Raw genomic sequence first — 15,626 nt, forward strand, 5'->3', positions numbered from 1 at the left:
CCCTAAGGCAGGAGGGAGGCATATGTGAGTCCCTTCAAGGAGCCTGCATGGCTGGACAGCATAATGGTGGATGATGAGGTCAGTGAAGGAGCAGGGGCTAGATTGCGGAGGGCCTTGTAACCATTGTAAGGACTTTGAGTTTAACCCTGAGTGAGGTAAAAACGGGTCATTTTCTGAGGACTCCCTGTGTCAGTCATGCTCCTCAGGAGAACATAGCAGGCAATCAGTGGATGTGAGCAAAGGGTATAGGGAAATGAAGCTCAAATGGTGAGTCCGGTCTTCTCCATCCTGGACACACCTGGTGTTCCTTTAGTTTCCGCTGCAGTGTGGAATTCAGAGACTGCTCATCCTCATATTTAGAGTTGACAGAGTTGATTTCCATATCCCTCCTGCAAAAGAAGGTTTGATCTCCTGAGGAAAAAAAGCCCGAAGGATAGACCGGCAAGCTGGCCAGTAAACAGAGATGGGGCTGCCAGAGGAGGTCTTAAATTTGCTGAAAACTACTTGCCCCCTAGCCCCTAGCATTTGGGGGTGACAGCACAGAAGGTCTCATCCTATAGAGTCCCACAATCTGTTCCACGAGCTTTTCATTCACTTGTTATTTCACTCATGCATTTACTACTTTGATCTATGTTTAAGTCAGTGAACACACTAGACAGAAATCACTGCTCTGGTGCAGTTTGCATTCTAGAGGCTCTAGAACCACATTGATGCTTTGCCTTTTTAGGGGAAATTTTCCTCCAAAACCTTTCCACAAAAGGCCATCTCCTTCTGAGGTGTGAGTCCCATGTGTCAAGGAGCCACGTATGAACACTTTGGAGGACAGACCAAGTGGGTGAGGAGGGTGGGCAGAGTCACGTGCACCTCCTGGGGGTGCCACAGAAGAAACGTGCTGAGATGCAGATTTTGTTGCACATGCGCCTCCTGGAGGTCTGTGGTGCTTTAAAACTGCCTTAGACAAATATGCTTTGAAGGTGCATTATCCAAATGCTACTCCTTTTTTCTTACCTGACTCCTTGTCTCCATCCTCTCAGCCTCTTACTTAGTTCAAGTTTATGCCTGGACTACTGCAGTAGCTTTCCCATTGTTTTCCTGCTTTTAGTTTCCCCCACTCCACCTTTTCTGTATGCTATTGCCAGAGCGATACTGATAAAATAACCCCTCAACTTGTGATCTTTGAGAACCCAGAATACAGATTCCTACAAACTTTCTACCCTTTGGATGTATGCATTGCTTCATAACAGTCTCCTTTTCATCACTCAGTAGGCCCTGTCTGAGGCTGGGAGCTCCCTGCAGCCAGGGCAGCACCTACCCCTTTCTCCCTATATCCTCCATGCTGGGCCCATTGCCTGGCACATAGCAGGTGCTGGCGACAGGCATGGATACCTGTGAAGCCCTCAGCACAGTGCCTGGCGCCTGGCATCATCCACAAAGTGCTAGATATTGCCGCTGTTGTTACAGATAAAATGAATGACTGCATGGACATACTTTTTCACCACCTCCTCAAGATCTAGCTTGGACCGCTCCATCTCATTGAGATTGTCGATGGTCATCTTCAAGTCACTCTCAGCTTTCCGGCGAGCTTTTTCCACCTCTGCCCGGATTTTCTTTTCCTGTTCCCAGTTATCCTCCAGCTGTGAAAACAAGAAAAACAAGAGAAAGTAGAGGAGGGGGGAGTCTCAGGTTAGAACACAAGAAGGAATGAGCTTGGGCTAGGTTCCTTAGCTGTGGCATCAGAAAGGCCCACATTTCCAGGGGCGGGAAGGCAGGGATGTGTCAGTCCAGTTCCCAAAATATATCTGAGGAGCCCATGCTCCCATATGGACGTGGCCCTTAAGCTGTTGCCCCAGTCATGGGGCATTACCTCGTGGATCTGGGTGTTGAGCTTGCTGTTGCTCTTGGTCAGGTGGTTCACCTTGTCCTCCTCTGCTTGCAAGTCGTCGAGGGTTCTCTGAGAAAAAAGATACAGATGTGTGTCCCATGATACAGGAGCAGCTGAGCAGACCTAGTTCTCTGCCATCACTGCTGAGCTGAGCTGAGCTGAGCTGACTGCAGTGACTCACACTGATTGCCTGCTCCCGGGTGCTGGCTGAGACCTGGGAAGACCTGAGCACCCATCAGCAGCAGGTAGGTCCTCGGGTCGGTAGCGGGGCTCTGGTTCTCCACAGGGCATATGAAAGTCTGGGTGGGGGGCTTGCTGGTTGTCACAGTGATTGGGGACCACACCGGCCCTAGTGAGTAGTTCCAGGCACGCTGGGCATTTTGCCTTGCTCTGGACAATCCAGCACCACGAAGAATAACCCTGCAGCCCACATGCCTGACATCCCACCCAGACTTTCATGAAATAAAACAACCATTTATCCTTTTCTGAACCTGAACCCACTACCACTTATTACATATAACTCTAAAACTTTTTTCATTTAGTATACACTATATTCTTACAGAATGCCCTACCATAAAAGCTGAAAAAAGAATTATGTGCTGTTATCAAAATCTTGATAACATTGATTGCATTGTATGGGTGTGTATTGGTTGGCTGGCAAAGGGTTGTGATCAGAGGCTTGCAGGAACCAAACAAACGTCAGTATTTGCTAATTTGTTGTATGTGATGTGTTTATAGAATGTAACTCCCTTGAACAATGAGAACTGGGTGTATTTGTTATAGAAAGAGGCTCTGGGTTTGATGAAGATATGAATCACAGTCTAAGGGGAGGTATTTCCAGAGGCAGCTCAGAGGACATGCTGTGGATTCAGGAGTCAGCAAACATGGAGATGAGGGCCCACTGTCTGGTTCTGAGCTTCAACTTGTTCTTTGCCCCTGTGTTTCCGGAGCTAGTGAAACAGAGTACAGCCAAAAGAGGGGCCCCAAGTGGGGATTTGGAATGGGGTCCAGAACACAAGGTGTCCAAGAAATATTAGAAAAATATATAAGATGTCTTATATATCTTATATATCACACCCACAGGTGTGAGTTGGGGGAAGGGACATGCAGAGCTGTTTTGTACAGCAATAGCATTGCAGCTAACCGCTGACATGGTCATTTAACATATCTATAAGCTTTAACTGGTTTCATAGATATGTTAAATAGCTGTGGCCTTGCCTTGAGCCAGGGGGATGGAAGTGACTTCCACCCAAGGTGTAACTGGGGGGCAACTCCCCCAGGTTACAGCTCCTGTGTGAAAGCTTGGACAAGATTGGCTCCGTGACATGGGGCCACACCTGCCCAGACTCATGATGGCAGCCCAGTAAACCTGGAATAATAAAGGAATGCTGGCAGGCATAACTGATTGTAGGAGGAGTCAGAAATGGGGGTGCAGAGGAAGACTGGTGCAGGGATTTAAACCCAGACGCAGCAGCCATGTGGGAGAGGACCACACAGCTGTGGCAGTAGAGAGAGAGCCATGTGGTTTTGCCAGAGTGGGGACACCTGCAACTTTGATGGGGGAACCATGTGGCTTTGGCCAGAGTGGGGACCCTTCAGCTTTGGGGTGCTCTTTTTGGCCACATGGCTTAAGATATAACAGAGATTTTGCCTGAAAGAAAAGGGGTGAAAAGACTCTTGTTGGTGGGCCAAGAGAAGGTGCCACATGGCTTTGGATTAACTGGAGATCCTGAATGGTGACACAGCTGATGGTGCCAGGAGCCTGAATCATGAATGTCTACTTCATGAATGAGCTCTTCCTGAGATACGGTACCCCAAATTAGGGCAGAGAGAGAAGGAATGACTGTGTGCATCTGTGGGTATCCTAAAGAACTTTAACATTTTAATGAAGACATTACGTCACTACTTTAAGTCTGTATGGCTTTAAATAAACAGTTTCTTTCTTTTTCACAAATCTCTGGCATTGAGAGACATCTTTCCTCTGGTGGCAGACAGTGCGAACCTAGTAGGGGGTCCTTTCAGTATATTGTACCCCCTTGGCCCTGTTCTGTAACAATAGGAGGCCTCCTGCGCCTCAACAGTCAGCACTGGTGCTGGTCAGAGCTGGCTTTGTGTTTAGGAGCCTGAGCCCATAATAGTCAGGTGGGTTTCCCTGTGACCTTGAGACCTCATGCATGTTGTTACAGTGATATGTCAGGGTTCACTGGTGCTTTAGAGCTCAAGAACACTTTCATATGCCCCACTTCATCCTTGTGACTCTGGGTATCACACCCCCCAGTGTGCCTGGGGCCACCCTGACTCTGCCTATTGCCCCACTTCTACTCTCAAAACTTAGTTTTGGTGATAAATTATATGGTTGTGCCACTTACAAAAAACCTGGAAGAAAGGCATCAACATGTGACCATGCCCACTGCACAGATGAGGGAACTGAGATTTAGGGAGTCTGTAAATTCCCCGAGGGCCCCTAGCTGAGGGGTGGCAAAGCTGGGATTTGAACCAGGGTCTCCAGTCTCTGAGCTCTGCCTGCTTTGCCAAAGGGAGGAGTGGGTGGCGCTTACCTGATGCAGCTCCTCTAGGGCCCTTTTTTCCTTCTGGAGCTTGGCAATGGAGTCTTCTCGGAGTGCGAGGTCCCCGGTCAAGGTGCGGACCTTGTGATCTAGGGCCTGGAAACCCAGGTTGGGGAGAGACAGGTCTTTAAGGCTGGGAACCCCCTCTGGTGGGGGGAGGCTCTTGTTCTGAGACAGGGTGCTTGGCTTGGCTATACTCTAGAGTCACCTGGGAGTCTGAGAAATGCCAACACCCAGGGCACACCCCATCCAACCAAGTCAGAATCTTGGGGTTGAGGAAAGCTATGAGAACTACCAGTTCAGACTTTTGCTACTCAAAGCCTGGTCCTTGGATGTCAGCTGCGGCACTGACCAAGAGTGTGCTAGAAATATGGATCCTGGGGCCCTGCCAGACCTGCCATCCCAGAACCCTCATCTTATCAGGATCCCGATGATTTGAGTACATATCAGAGCTGGAGAGGCACGGGTTTGGTCACATCTCCCTTCCCTTGTTCATGGACCTCACCCACCTACAAGGGTAGGAGGTGAGCCTTAGGGCCAAGGGCCTGCCAGATGGTATCAAGAGCCAGAGGCTCCCCCTGGAGCCACTTGGAGGAGTAGCAACTGCTTGTCTGGGCAGAAATCCAGCAGCAGCAGGTGGCCCCCCTATACTGATAGGGTTGCTTCTGAGAAGGTAGGGAGGGTGGACATGGTGCTGTAGAACATTCTGTGAGGGGTCAGGGAGGCCAACTGGGCGGCAGGCTAATGCAGATGCCTGGAGTCCCGGGCTTGAGGAGAACCAGTCGAGGCTGAGTCTGGATAGCACCATGATGGGAAGAGTTCTCAGACCCCTTAGCTTCTCTGTCTAGCTTCTCTTTCTATAACAGCGGACATGTTCTCAGTTTGCTTCATTCAACATGGTAGCACTGGCTATGTGTGGCTGAGGAGTACTCAAAATGCAGCTACGTTGACTAGCAGCATTTTGAGGAACCACACTTTGCATTATATTGAATTAAGTTAAAATAACCCCATGTGGCTGGTGGCTAGGGTCCTGGGAAGCCCTGCTGTACGGACTCCAGGTGTGGCCCCTGCAGAGTGAGTTGACTGGGGGTTCCCTGGCCCTGAGAGGAGTGTGGTTGCACCCAGGGCTTCCTCACCTGCCTCTCCTTCTCTGTCTTGGCCAGTGTGGTCTCTAGGCCCTCCATGTCACGCTTCAGGTCACTCAGCTCCCCCTCCAGCCTGCGCTTGGTGGCACTCAGGGAGGCAGCTGTGCCTTCCTCTTCCTCTAGCCTCTCCCGCATGTCCGAGATCTGGCTCTCTAGATCCATTTTGGTCTTCATCATCTGGGTCAGGCGCTCCTCAGCATCCATTAGGTTCTCTTGTTCCTGATGAAAGAAAGAGCCCCAGTCAAAGTGAGGGGTCCAGGCACCTGTAGGGGACCAAGATGGCGGACAGTCCTTGGCCTGACAAGCCCCAAACAACTGTGTCCTGGGGTTGTGCTGGGCTAGCTCTGAGCTCCTCTGTGAGGCATACAACAGAGAGTAGTGTAGGAGTGCAATCCCTAGACCAGCTATAGACCCTCAGAATTGGTGAGGATGCAAATCTTGGTCCCCTTCTGAGATCCACCTGCATCTGAATCTGCATTTTAACAACCTCCCAGGTGAGCAGATGAACATTAAGGTTTTGGCAGAGGTGGAGCTGTCAAAAGTCACACAGGCAATAGGTAGCAGAGGAGGGACAACCTGGGTGTCTACCAGGTTCTCCTAGTAGAGATGGGGTAAGTGGTATAAAACAGCAACTGGCCACCGAGGCAGAAGACCAGACCAGCCACACAGTCACCAGCTGTGACTTTTGGTTCACAGCATGACTTTACTCAAATTCAGGTCTTTGTCTGCAAAATAAGGGAAACAATCACTGTGAGGCATGAAGGGATGGGGCACGTGAAGTGCTTCTGTAAATGGCAGGATCTTTTATTATTGTGGTTTTACTTAGTCTCGGTCTTACCAAACATAAAATAAGGGTCTTGGCTTGAGAAACTCCTCAGGTGTGTTAAGAGGAGGTGAAGAAACAATGTGAGCAGGAAGGACCCAAGATAGAATCGGACCCCTCCCAGTTGTGGGTTTCCTACTGATGGGCTCAAGACCTCAATGAAGTCTCTGAATATTGGTCAAACTGAGTTTTCTACCCTGCAGGATATACGTGAAAACGGAGCATCTTAAGGGGTGGTTGTGAGGGTAAAACCAGAGAAGGACCCTTGGTAAACCAGGAGGGTCATTCATGGAAGTGACTGCAGGCACCATATTGGGATGCAGGGGTGAGGGAGCATCGAGTCAGGCACCCGTGGAAACTGAGTCATTTGTTTTCTCTGCCGTTTTTTCACTTGACAGGCAAGGAAAAGGAGGCAAAGAGGGCAAGTTCCCACAGTCCCTCAGCAGAGCCATGCTCACTGGGGGGCCTCCTCCCACCACATGTTGTGGCCCCAGGTCTGGACAATCCCCACAGGCCCAGCATATCCGTGTGTGCCGGGCCGGCTGCTGTGGGCAAATAAGAATTTAATAAAGACTTTTTGGTAGTTGGGACAAGGGTGACATTACAATGAAGAAAAGAGAGGCTCAGAATTTACTGTAATCTGGAGGCACATAATTCTCAGAAGGCTCTTTCTCCCTCCAACCCTGGGGATCTAGACAGTTGCCAAGACCCCCAGCTCCCATCCCTTCCCCAAGGCCCCACATACCGCCTGAAGCTGGATGCGGAGGTCGTTCTTCTCCTGGCTGAGTGTGGCCATCTTCTCCTCCATATCTTTGACCTTGCTTAGCAGCTCCTGTGTCTTGGACATGGCATTCCTCAGCTCCTCCTCTTTGGCCTTCATCTCTTCCTCTTGCCGTGCCACATTCAGGAGCGGCTTGACCTGGGTGGTGAGCAACACCATAGAGTGTTAGGGTGGTGGGATTTGTGAGGGGGTTGGGAGGTGGGCTGTGGGGGTTCTGTCCTTATATCCCCTAGGAGGTGGAAAGCAACTCTGGTTGCAGCTGTGAGGAGCAGCCCTTCTCCACAGAGGTCAAAGCATCTCTTGCCATCACAGAGAAGGCTCATCCCTGCTTAGGATCAGCCCTCAGGATGTTCTTTGATCCCAGGAGTTAGACTGACCACAAAGTTAGATTGCCTTCAGCAACTAGCGGCACCCAGTGTTTACATCTATTCTGTACGTTGTGTGTGTGTTCTGTAAGCTGTGTGTGTGTGTTCTGTAAGCTGTGTGTGTTTGGAGCCTGGCTACACTCACAACCCTGCTTTCCCTCAGCTTTCTCCCTTATTGAGGACACATTCTCTCTGTCTCTGCCTCTCTTTCTCTCCCTGGCTTCATCTCTCTGTTTTTCTATCTTTTGATGTCTCTTTGTCTCTCTTGGGCCTGTTCTCCAAGTGGCAAAGTTCTAAAAGGGTTACAGTAAGCGTCACAACTCGAAACTACGTCACACTTTTTATTCAGTGAAAGCCTACTAAAAAGTGTGTTTTTCTCTATGGACTCATCCTACCTGGCTTAGTTAAATAAGATTAGCATTTAGTCTTTATACTGAGAGTAAGGGGTTTTTATTGCATGTGTTTACTCATTGGAATGGGACCTTGCCCTGCACGTTTATTTAGTGAAGTTTCGTTTTCTAGTAAAGAACAGGGCAGTTTCCAGGTTCTGTGTCCTTGTCATCTGTGGTCACTCGTGTTCTGCTTAAAGGGACCTTAAACACTGTTGGTCTGGGCTCTCCCGAATAGTAATGCGTACACAAAGTGGGCAGGTGAGAAGGATTCAAGCACTGCACCAAAACCCTTTGATTTCTGTTGTTACATAATTACTTTAAAAACAGTTTTAACAACAAAAGCAAACTAAGAGGACAGCTAGATCGGGAACAGAACCATAGAAGTGGAGATCACATGGAGGGTTAGCAACAGGGGAGTGGGAGGAGGAGAAGGGGGGAGAAGGTACAGAGAATAAGTAGCATAGACAGTAGGTAAAAAATAGACAGGGGGGAGGGCAGGAATACTATGGGAAATACAGAATCTAAAGCACTTGTGACACATGGATATGAATGAAAGGGGGGAGAATGGTGGGGGAGTGTGCAGGGTGGAGGGGAATGAAGGGGGGGAAATGGGACAACTGTAATGGCATAATCAATAAAATATTTTTTTAAATAAAAAAATGAGCATAAGAAAAACAGTTTTAACAATAATAATTTAATTAAAAATTTGAAAAAATTAGTTAAGTGAAAAAACTTAAATCCATAATTTTATGGATAACATTTGCTTAGGATGAAATTAAAGCAGGTTAAGGAAATGAAGTTTCCTTTTAAAATAAAAATTTCAAAATAAAAAAGTGAGTTGATGGAAAGAAAAAAGGTTGGTCACAGAACAGGTGTAGAAAGTGCCTGTGCTGACTGAGAGATGCTCGCCTAGAACCCTCTGCAATCTCAGACCCTTGCAAGTACTGGCCTTTGTGGGGGCATATTTGGGGATGCAGAACCCACTACTGTCCCTTTAAATCTGTTGTCAGCACCAGTTGTTAAAAAGTACTTTTTCCATGGGGAGGGGGAGAAGCTTCTGCATGAGCTGTGGGGGCCCAGAGCTACCAGGATGACCTGGAGCCTGTCCGCATCCCCCACGTGGCTGCCCCGTGAGACAACCATTCTCCTGTCTCCTGAATGTGGCATCCCTACATCCGGCCTCCTCTCATGCCCATTGGTGTTTCCCTCTCAATGCGGGCCTCCGTGGGATGGCATGATTCGGTGTGATTCAACCTGCACACAGTAGGATGGTTCATGGCCTCCTGCATTTGTTGAGGGTGGCCTGGCTGCTTGGGGTACCTGCAGTCCCATCACCTGGCTGACTCACACTGCCTTCAGTGCTATCTTGGAAGAGTCTGGGAAATGAGATGTCAGATCTCATGGTTTCCTGAGGTCACTCCAGCTCTGAACCTAAAGGAGTTGAAGATGCCACCATCCTCAGGGTGAGGCACTGATAGCCAAGCCTACTTTTTGCAGGGGCAGGGGGCCCTCTCCATTTTAAGTGTATTTTATTTTGAGGGATGAAATGAAAGGTGGGAAGACACCCTATGATTTTTCTGAGGGAGTAAGTAGCCCATATGGAAGTAAGCTAGACTCCTCTGTCTCCAAGGAAGTCTCATTTTTAGACTGCCCATGCAGCAACCTGTGGCTTTCCACCCCCGAGAGTCACCTCTGTCTGCCTAGGACTGAGGCTCCCAGCCTGCAGACAGCAGCAGTCCTGGCTGGCCTGGCCCTTAGCTCTCACCTTGTTGTAGAGCTTCCACCAGCCCCAGAAACGCAGCTCCAGGAACTTGCGTGTGTTGCGCTGGATGACTTTCAGGCCAATTCTGCAGAAGAGAATTTGGGGTTGTGTGGGTCAAAGTGCAGGCATCAGGACGGTTCCTCCCAGACAGCATGAGGCTGAGACAGACTGCTCATTTTCCTACATTTCCCCTCCTTCTGCACCACCCCCCTCCTAGAAATCGCCCATTAGTGGTCTTTGGAATCAACTCTTGCTTCTCCCTTGCAGTCCCATTTGGTTGTCATTTACCGATGACTTCCTGTGCACCAGGCTCTAACTGATGACCCTGTCTTCAGCTGGGGTAACAGAGAGCCTGCTGCTGGATATCAAGACTTTGCTACTGTTACTATTTATCCATTATTATTATTATCATTACTAATTCTATGACCACAACGTGCAAGGGTCAGCCAGAGGTCAAGCAGGGAAGCCGAAGCTACTTTCTAGTTGCTGTTTTAGGGAAATGGCTAAAAAACAGGATTCTGAGGGCACGGGTTTGGAATGAGGATTTCTGGGTTCTAATCCTGACTCCGCGTGAACCTGCCCCAGTTCCCTAACTCCTCTGACCTCAGTTTTCACATCTGTAAAGCCGGAGTGCTGGTCCTCCCCCCCCGCCCTTTACAGCATCATCATTATATGGATCAAGTAAGGGGACAACTGTGAAAGTGGCTTATACACCGTGGAGAGAAGGTCGTTCCTGTTATGAGTTCAATTGTGTCTCTTCCCAAAATAGAAGCTGAAGTTCTAACTCCAGTGCCTGTGAATAAATATGAACTTATTTGGAAATAGGGTCTTCACAGATGTAAAATTACTGATTTTAAGATGAGTTATACTGGAATAGAGTGGGGCCCTAGCCCAAGATGACTGGTATCCTTGCAAAAAGAAAGAAGATGATTTGAAGATACACACACAGAGAAGAGACCTTATGAAGACGGAGGCAGAGATTGGAATGATGCAGCCACAAGCCAGGGAATGCCTGGGGCTTCCACAGTTGGAAGAGGCAAAAGAAATTCCTCCTTTAGAGCCTTTGGAGGGGGCATGGCCCGCCAAAACCTCGATTTCAGACTGTTCACCTCTGCCACTATGCAAATGTAAGCTGCTGTTGTCTTAAGGCACCCAGTTGGTGGTGCTTTGTTATGGCAGCCCTAGGAGATTAATGCAGCCCCCAAACAGGGTTCTTTGGGCCATCAGAAACATCGGCCCCTTCCCCTCATCTCACTGCGCCATGTCACTAATGAAGCTGACCACTGTGTGTGTGGTGGGGTCCCTGGTCATTCTGTGTGGATGTGTGTGGCCTCAGTGCTCATGTCCCATTGGTGTTCATGCTCGCTACCTTCGTTCCAGCATCTTCTTGAACTCAACTCTCATGAGGAAACCCCGGAGCCGACACTGTAACATTGTCATGATCTTAGCTAGACGTTCATCCCGCATGTCCTCAAGCTTGGCCAGGATGCCTGCTCGGAAGAATACCTGTGGGAAAGGCACACCTATCTGAAAATAGCCCAGCCATCATCAATAGCAGCCGCTTGGTGGGGGGAGGAATAAAATCAAAGGACCAGAAGTTCAGGCAGGTTTTTCAGAGTTAAGAGACACAGTCTGATGCTGGTGTTTGAGGCCCCTCAGAATCAGCTGGCCCCAGCGTGGTACAGTCAAGGTTGGGAATTTGTTCTATATGTGGGAGAAGGGAGCAGAGCCCCAACTAACTCCTTTACATGGATGCTATGGGCATCGACAGGACAAGAAGAGAAAAGAACACCCCCTTCAACTCCCCTGCCTCCCGAAAAAACCAGGGAGCTAACCATCATGTGGTAAAATATTTGATATTTCAAAATTAATTGGCATCGAGGTTTGGTCTTTGAAGGGCAGTGGAGGTAAGCCTGTGGCTGGAGGAAGGGTGTGGGGCCCACGTGAGCCAACTCTGGGAATAAGGATGCAGTTTACAGGCAGAAGCACCCTGTTCTCTCTTCTGCCCCAGCCACCAGAGCCTGCCTGGTCTTCAGGGAGCAAAGCTGTCCCCACCAGCCTGGGCCTTTGCCTGGACCTGAGATGCCCAATGCAACCCTTGGGCAATAGCACGATGCAGTCTGTTTGCCCAGGTGGTAGCTGTGTCAGACTGTGTCGTACTAGTGAAGTCAGCCCTATTTTTGCAGGTCACGTGACCAACAGTCATAGGGTCTGAGGCCTGATCTGTCCCACCCGGTTCTATGAAATTGGTCACGTCACCTCCACTCCACCCTCAGGCTTTCTTATGTTTCCCATCTGTCAAAGGTAGGGTGAGGGAAGGAGCTTGTCTTCAAGGTTCTCTCCGGCTCAAGTACTTAATGATTCTGTGACAAAATCTGGAGTGTTCCTCAAGTCAATTTAGCTACACCTAACACATATCGACTGTGAAGGAGGCCAAAGCTAACACTCCTAGCAGATTCTAGAGCAGTGCTAAAATTCTTCTGGCACCTGCTGCTACAGAGCAAGCTCCAGGGAGCTAGGGACACCTGCTCAGTTCATTGGTTTAACCCTAGAGTTGAGAATCATGCCTGGCACACAGGGGGCACTCCCTGAGCATTTGCTGAGTGACCAAATGTGTTGGACGCACGCCTGTGTTGGAGCTTTCACATGCATCGAACCACACTAGGCCTATGGAGAAGCGGCACTCACCTGTGCCACCCAGGAGACCTGGAGAGGGAAATGACCTGCTCCGGGCTACACAGGGGCACTCTTGACTGTAAAGCCAATGCTCCTCCCATGTTGGCACACAGTTTGGTTGTAGCTATAGATGGACACCTTGCATGGTCAGCCTGGCCAGCCCTAACTTTTTTTGACAGGATTCTATGGGGCCAGGAAGTGGGGCAGACAAAGGGCAGCCCAGGCCCCATGAGTCAAGATCAGGTGGCTGCTCCTTCTGAGTTAATCGTGACTTACTGGCCACTTGGGGTTGAGGCTCTTGGTGTGAGTGGGCTGGGATTGTGGTGCTTAACCTGAAGACTCCAACCATACATGTACTGTCATGCCCTAGTCAAATCCAGGGCCTTGATTCTGACTGGCTACTTTTATTTTTAAAAATATGGGGCACATACATTCCTATGAAATATCCACCATTTATTGAGCAGTGTTCTGTCTGAGTTGGATTCTCATGCATGTTACTGTTAATCATCTCCAAGTCCCATGAGCTTAACCTTATGAGCCCTGATTTTTCAGAGGAGGAAACTGGGATTCTCATTAGCTGAGAGGCTTGTCCAAGATAGGCAACTGGACAGTGGTGGATCGGGAATTCACACCCTGGGGCTCACCTTCTTAAAACAAGGCCAAGTGTTGCAGGGAGGGAGCACAACAGGAAGACCCTACCTTGGTATGTCCAATTTTGTATTCATTTACATCCAGGTCGATGGACGCAAGCAGCAGCTCTGAGGCCTTCTTGTTGTCTACAAAGCCCTGAGGAATCACGTTGGGGTTCAGCACTTGGTACCTGTCAGGAGAGGGATGGATGACAACCATCATGCAGTCATTGTCATCTCCAAGCTGGCAGCATGAAAGCATGTCCATGCAGTTTTCCCTTGACCTATCCCCTCAAGTCAGGGAACAGGCTTGTTTTACAGAGGCCCCAGCAGGCAGAGAGATGGGTCCGACAGGAGACTTTGGGGACTGGATGTCACTGCAGGTGGGAGGTTAGAGGACAGGTGTTCATAAAAATGCAGACACCAAACTCCTTCTGTTCTCCCAGGCATAGGAGAACCATTTTTTTTCTTGACCCACCAGCAGTCCCCTTAGTGATCTTGGACGAGTGCTTTCCTAGTTAGGGGAAGCTTCAGATGACTCGGGCAAGAGGACCTCACGTGATCCTTCCTACCCCAACAATCTGTGGTCACATGGTCTAGAGAGGGGCTAGAAGTAAAATACTCCCAACAGATGGGGACTTGCTTCTGGTTCTCCCAGAAATAAACACTGAGACCAGGATTCAAGCACAAGTAATTAATTGGGAGGTGATAGAGTTGGGAGGTGGAGTGGGAAGCAAGAGGCATGTTATCAAACCAGTTATCACAACAGGCAACTGGGTCTTAATCCTGCTGGGGACACCAGGAGCAGTGGTGAGCTGGAACCTGCCCCTGCTGGCTGACAAGAAGGAATAGTGTGCATCTCTTTCCAACATCACATTCAGTGAGTGATGGCACCTTGGTAGCTTGAAATTAGCCATGGTGGGAGTATTTAAGCCATAGATACAGGCAGACACTATAAAACAGGCCTTCCTCTTTTTTTTAATAACCTGGAGAGCCTGTTGTTAAACATTTACTAGCACGCTGCTATCTGATCTGACAGTCAGTATAGGACACACTTCAGTGCCAGCCCACCAGAAGGGTGAGGGAGCTGAAATATTATCTGCCAACTATACTTAGTCATTGGTTGAAGGATGCATATGGGGAGGCATTAATTCCTGATGCTTTCAGCCTGCCAAGTAGCCAAGACACCAGAGAAAGCCCTCGGGCAAAGAAATGCAGGTGTCGACAGTTAAAAGTTGGGCTGAGGTAGTAAAGTACCGAAGTAGTGACAGCGAGGCTGCAAACATCATCATACCTATAGTGTCTGTGACAATGATATAGTTATCCATTGTCAATCCTTCAAAAATGAGAACCGTATTCAAGGTTTCATGAAGACATTACTCACCTTTGTTTGAACTCTGGGTATTGCAGCCTGTTTGGAAAGCCCTTCCTGCAAATACGGATACCTTCCAGGACTCCATTGCAAGCCAGCTGGTGCATGATTAGGTGGGCATCCACCACACCTGCCAAGAGGGAGGGCACAGGATGGGGAATCATTACCCTATGGTGGGACAGGTGGCTGTCCTCTACTCATGGAGGCTGACCTGAGTATCCATGTTATCAACCCCAGTCTTCTCCCATCACTGACCGGGTATCCCTGGTCCCTCACAATTCAGCAAAGACCCAAAGGCTCTCCTGCCTGTGACTTCTGTGTGGGTGGACAGCATTCTGCTATACAAAGCAACTAGAACACAATTTTCTGATGATCCACTGTTGAGGACTCTTTCATACTCTGTTTAGCTCCAATCATCCCTGGTTATTGAAAGTGGACTTAATTTGGAGCAAACACCAAATTTGCAGATCGTGAGAACTGCCGGCAGGGAGACATGTCCTCATGATGTACCTGATTGCTTGAACTCATTGGGGACGATACAGCGGACAAAATGGGGGGCAGTGCTGTGGAGAGTGGTCATCAGCTTATTTAACTGCTCCTGAGGTTGGAGGAAAAAGAAAAATAGTGAGTAAAGCATGACATTGGTGTTGCAGGATATCCATGCCCAGGAGATGCATTTATTTAGAGTTTAATTAATTAAATCAAGATTAAAATTCAGTTCTTTCAATCTCAGCAGCCACTTTGAAGTGCTCGCTCACTACATATTGCTAGTGACTACCACACTGGGCAGCATATTGAATAGTGGTTGCCATCTTAAAAGGAAGATAACATTTCTGTCATTGTGGAAAGTTCTGCTGGATGGCAGGACTCTTCAAGATCCACTGACTTGCTTAACGTGACATGATTTACAAGAAGCAGGACTCTTGCTCATTCAGTGCTGGGTCATTGTAGAATCTTAGTAGTGGAGGGAGCCACAGTGCTCATGTGTGGACAAACCCCTGTCCTTTGTTAACCTCCTTACCAAACGATCCCTCCTGCTCCCCTTGGATACCTCCAATGAGGCAACCCACTCTGCCTTAGGACAGCTGATCCTTGGGAAATATCAGAATTTTTCTTTGTGTAACATCTCCCCAAGGGCTGCATTTCTACACTTTGGAATGTTTCCAGTAAAGCCCAAACTTTGTGAAGGATGTACCAACTAACTCTAGACACTAGAGCTTAGCCATTGACAT

The 15,626-nt window shown here is 48.8% G+C and overlaps 1 protein-coding gene across 1 annotated transcript in view; it reads right to left on the reverse strand.

Moving 5' to 3' along the window:
• Positions 1-15,626, reverse strand: part of MYH16 (myosin heavy chain 16) — a 57,023-nt gene that overhangs the window by 21,345 nt on the left and 20,052 nt on the right. Inside the window, exons 17-27 of the mRNA XM_037028414.1 lie at positions 14,905-14,992; positions 14,407-14,524; positions 13,093-13,213; positions 11,087-11,223; positions 9,721-9,802; positions 7,163-7,336; positions 5,586-5,813; positions 4,441-4,545; positions 1,865-1,951; positions 1,489-1,634; positions 299-389 (exon numbers count right to left, since the gene is read on the reverse strand). Coding sequence (XP_036884309.1) covers positions 299-389; positions 1,489-1,634; positions 1,865-1,951; positions 4,441-4,545; positions 5,586-5,813; positions 7,163-7,336; positions 9,721-9,802; positions 11,087-11,223; positions 13,093-13,213; positions 14,407-14,524; positions 14,905-14,992 — 1,377 coding nt within the window. The remainder of the gene's footprint in view (positions 1-298; positions 390-1,488; positions 1,635-1,864; positions 1,952-4,440; positions 4,546-5,585; positions 5,814-7,162; positions 7,337-9,720; positions 9,803-11,086; positions 11,224-13,092; positions 13,214-14,406; positions 14,525-14,904; positions 14,993-15,626) is intronic.

This window comes from Sturnira hondurensis, unplaced genomic scaffold (genome assembly GCF_014824575.4).
Source record: "Sturnira hondurensis isolate 20B ecotype Veracruz unplaced genomic scaffold, ASM1482457v3 Scaffold0001509, whole genome shotgun sequence".
Classification (NCBI taxonomy): domain Eukaryota; kingdom Metazoa; phylum Chordata; class Mammalia; order Chiroptera; family Phyllostomidae; genus Sturnira; species Sturnira hondurensis.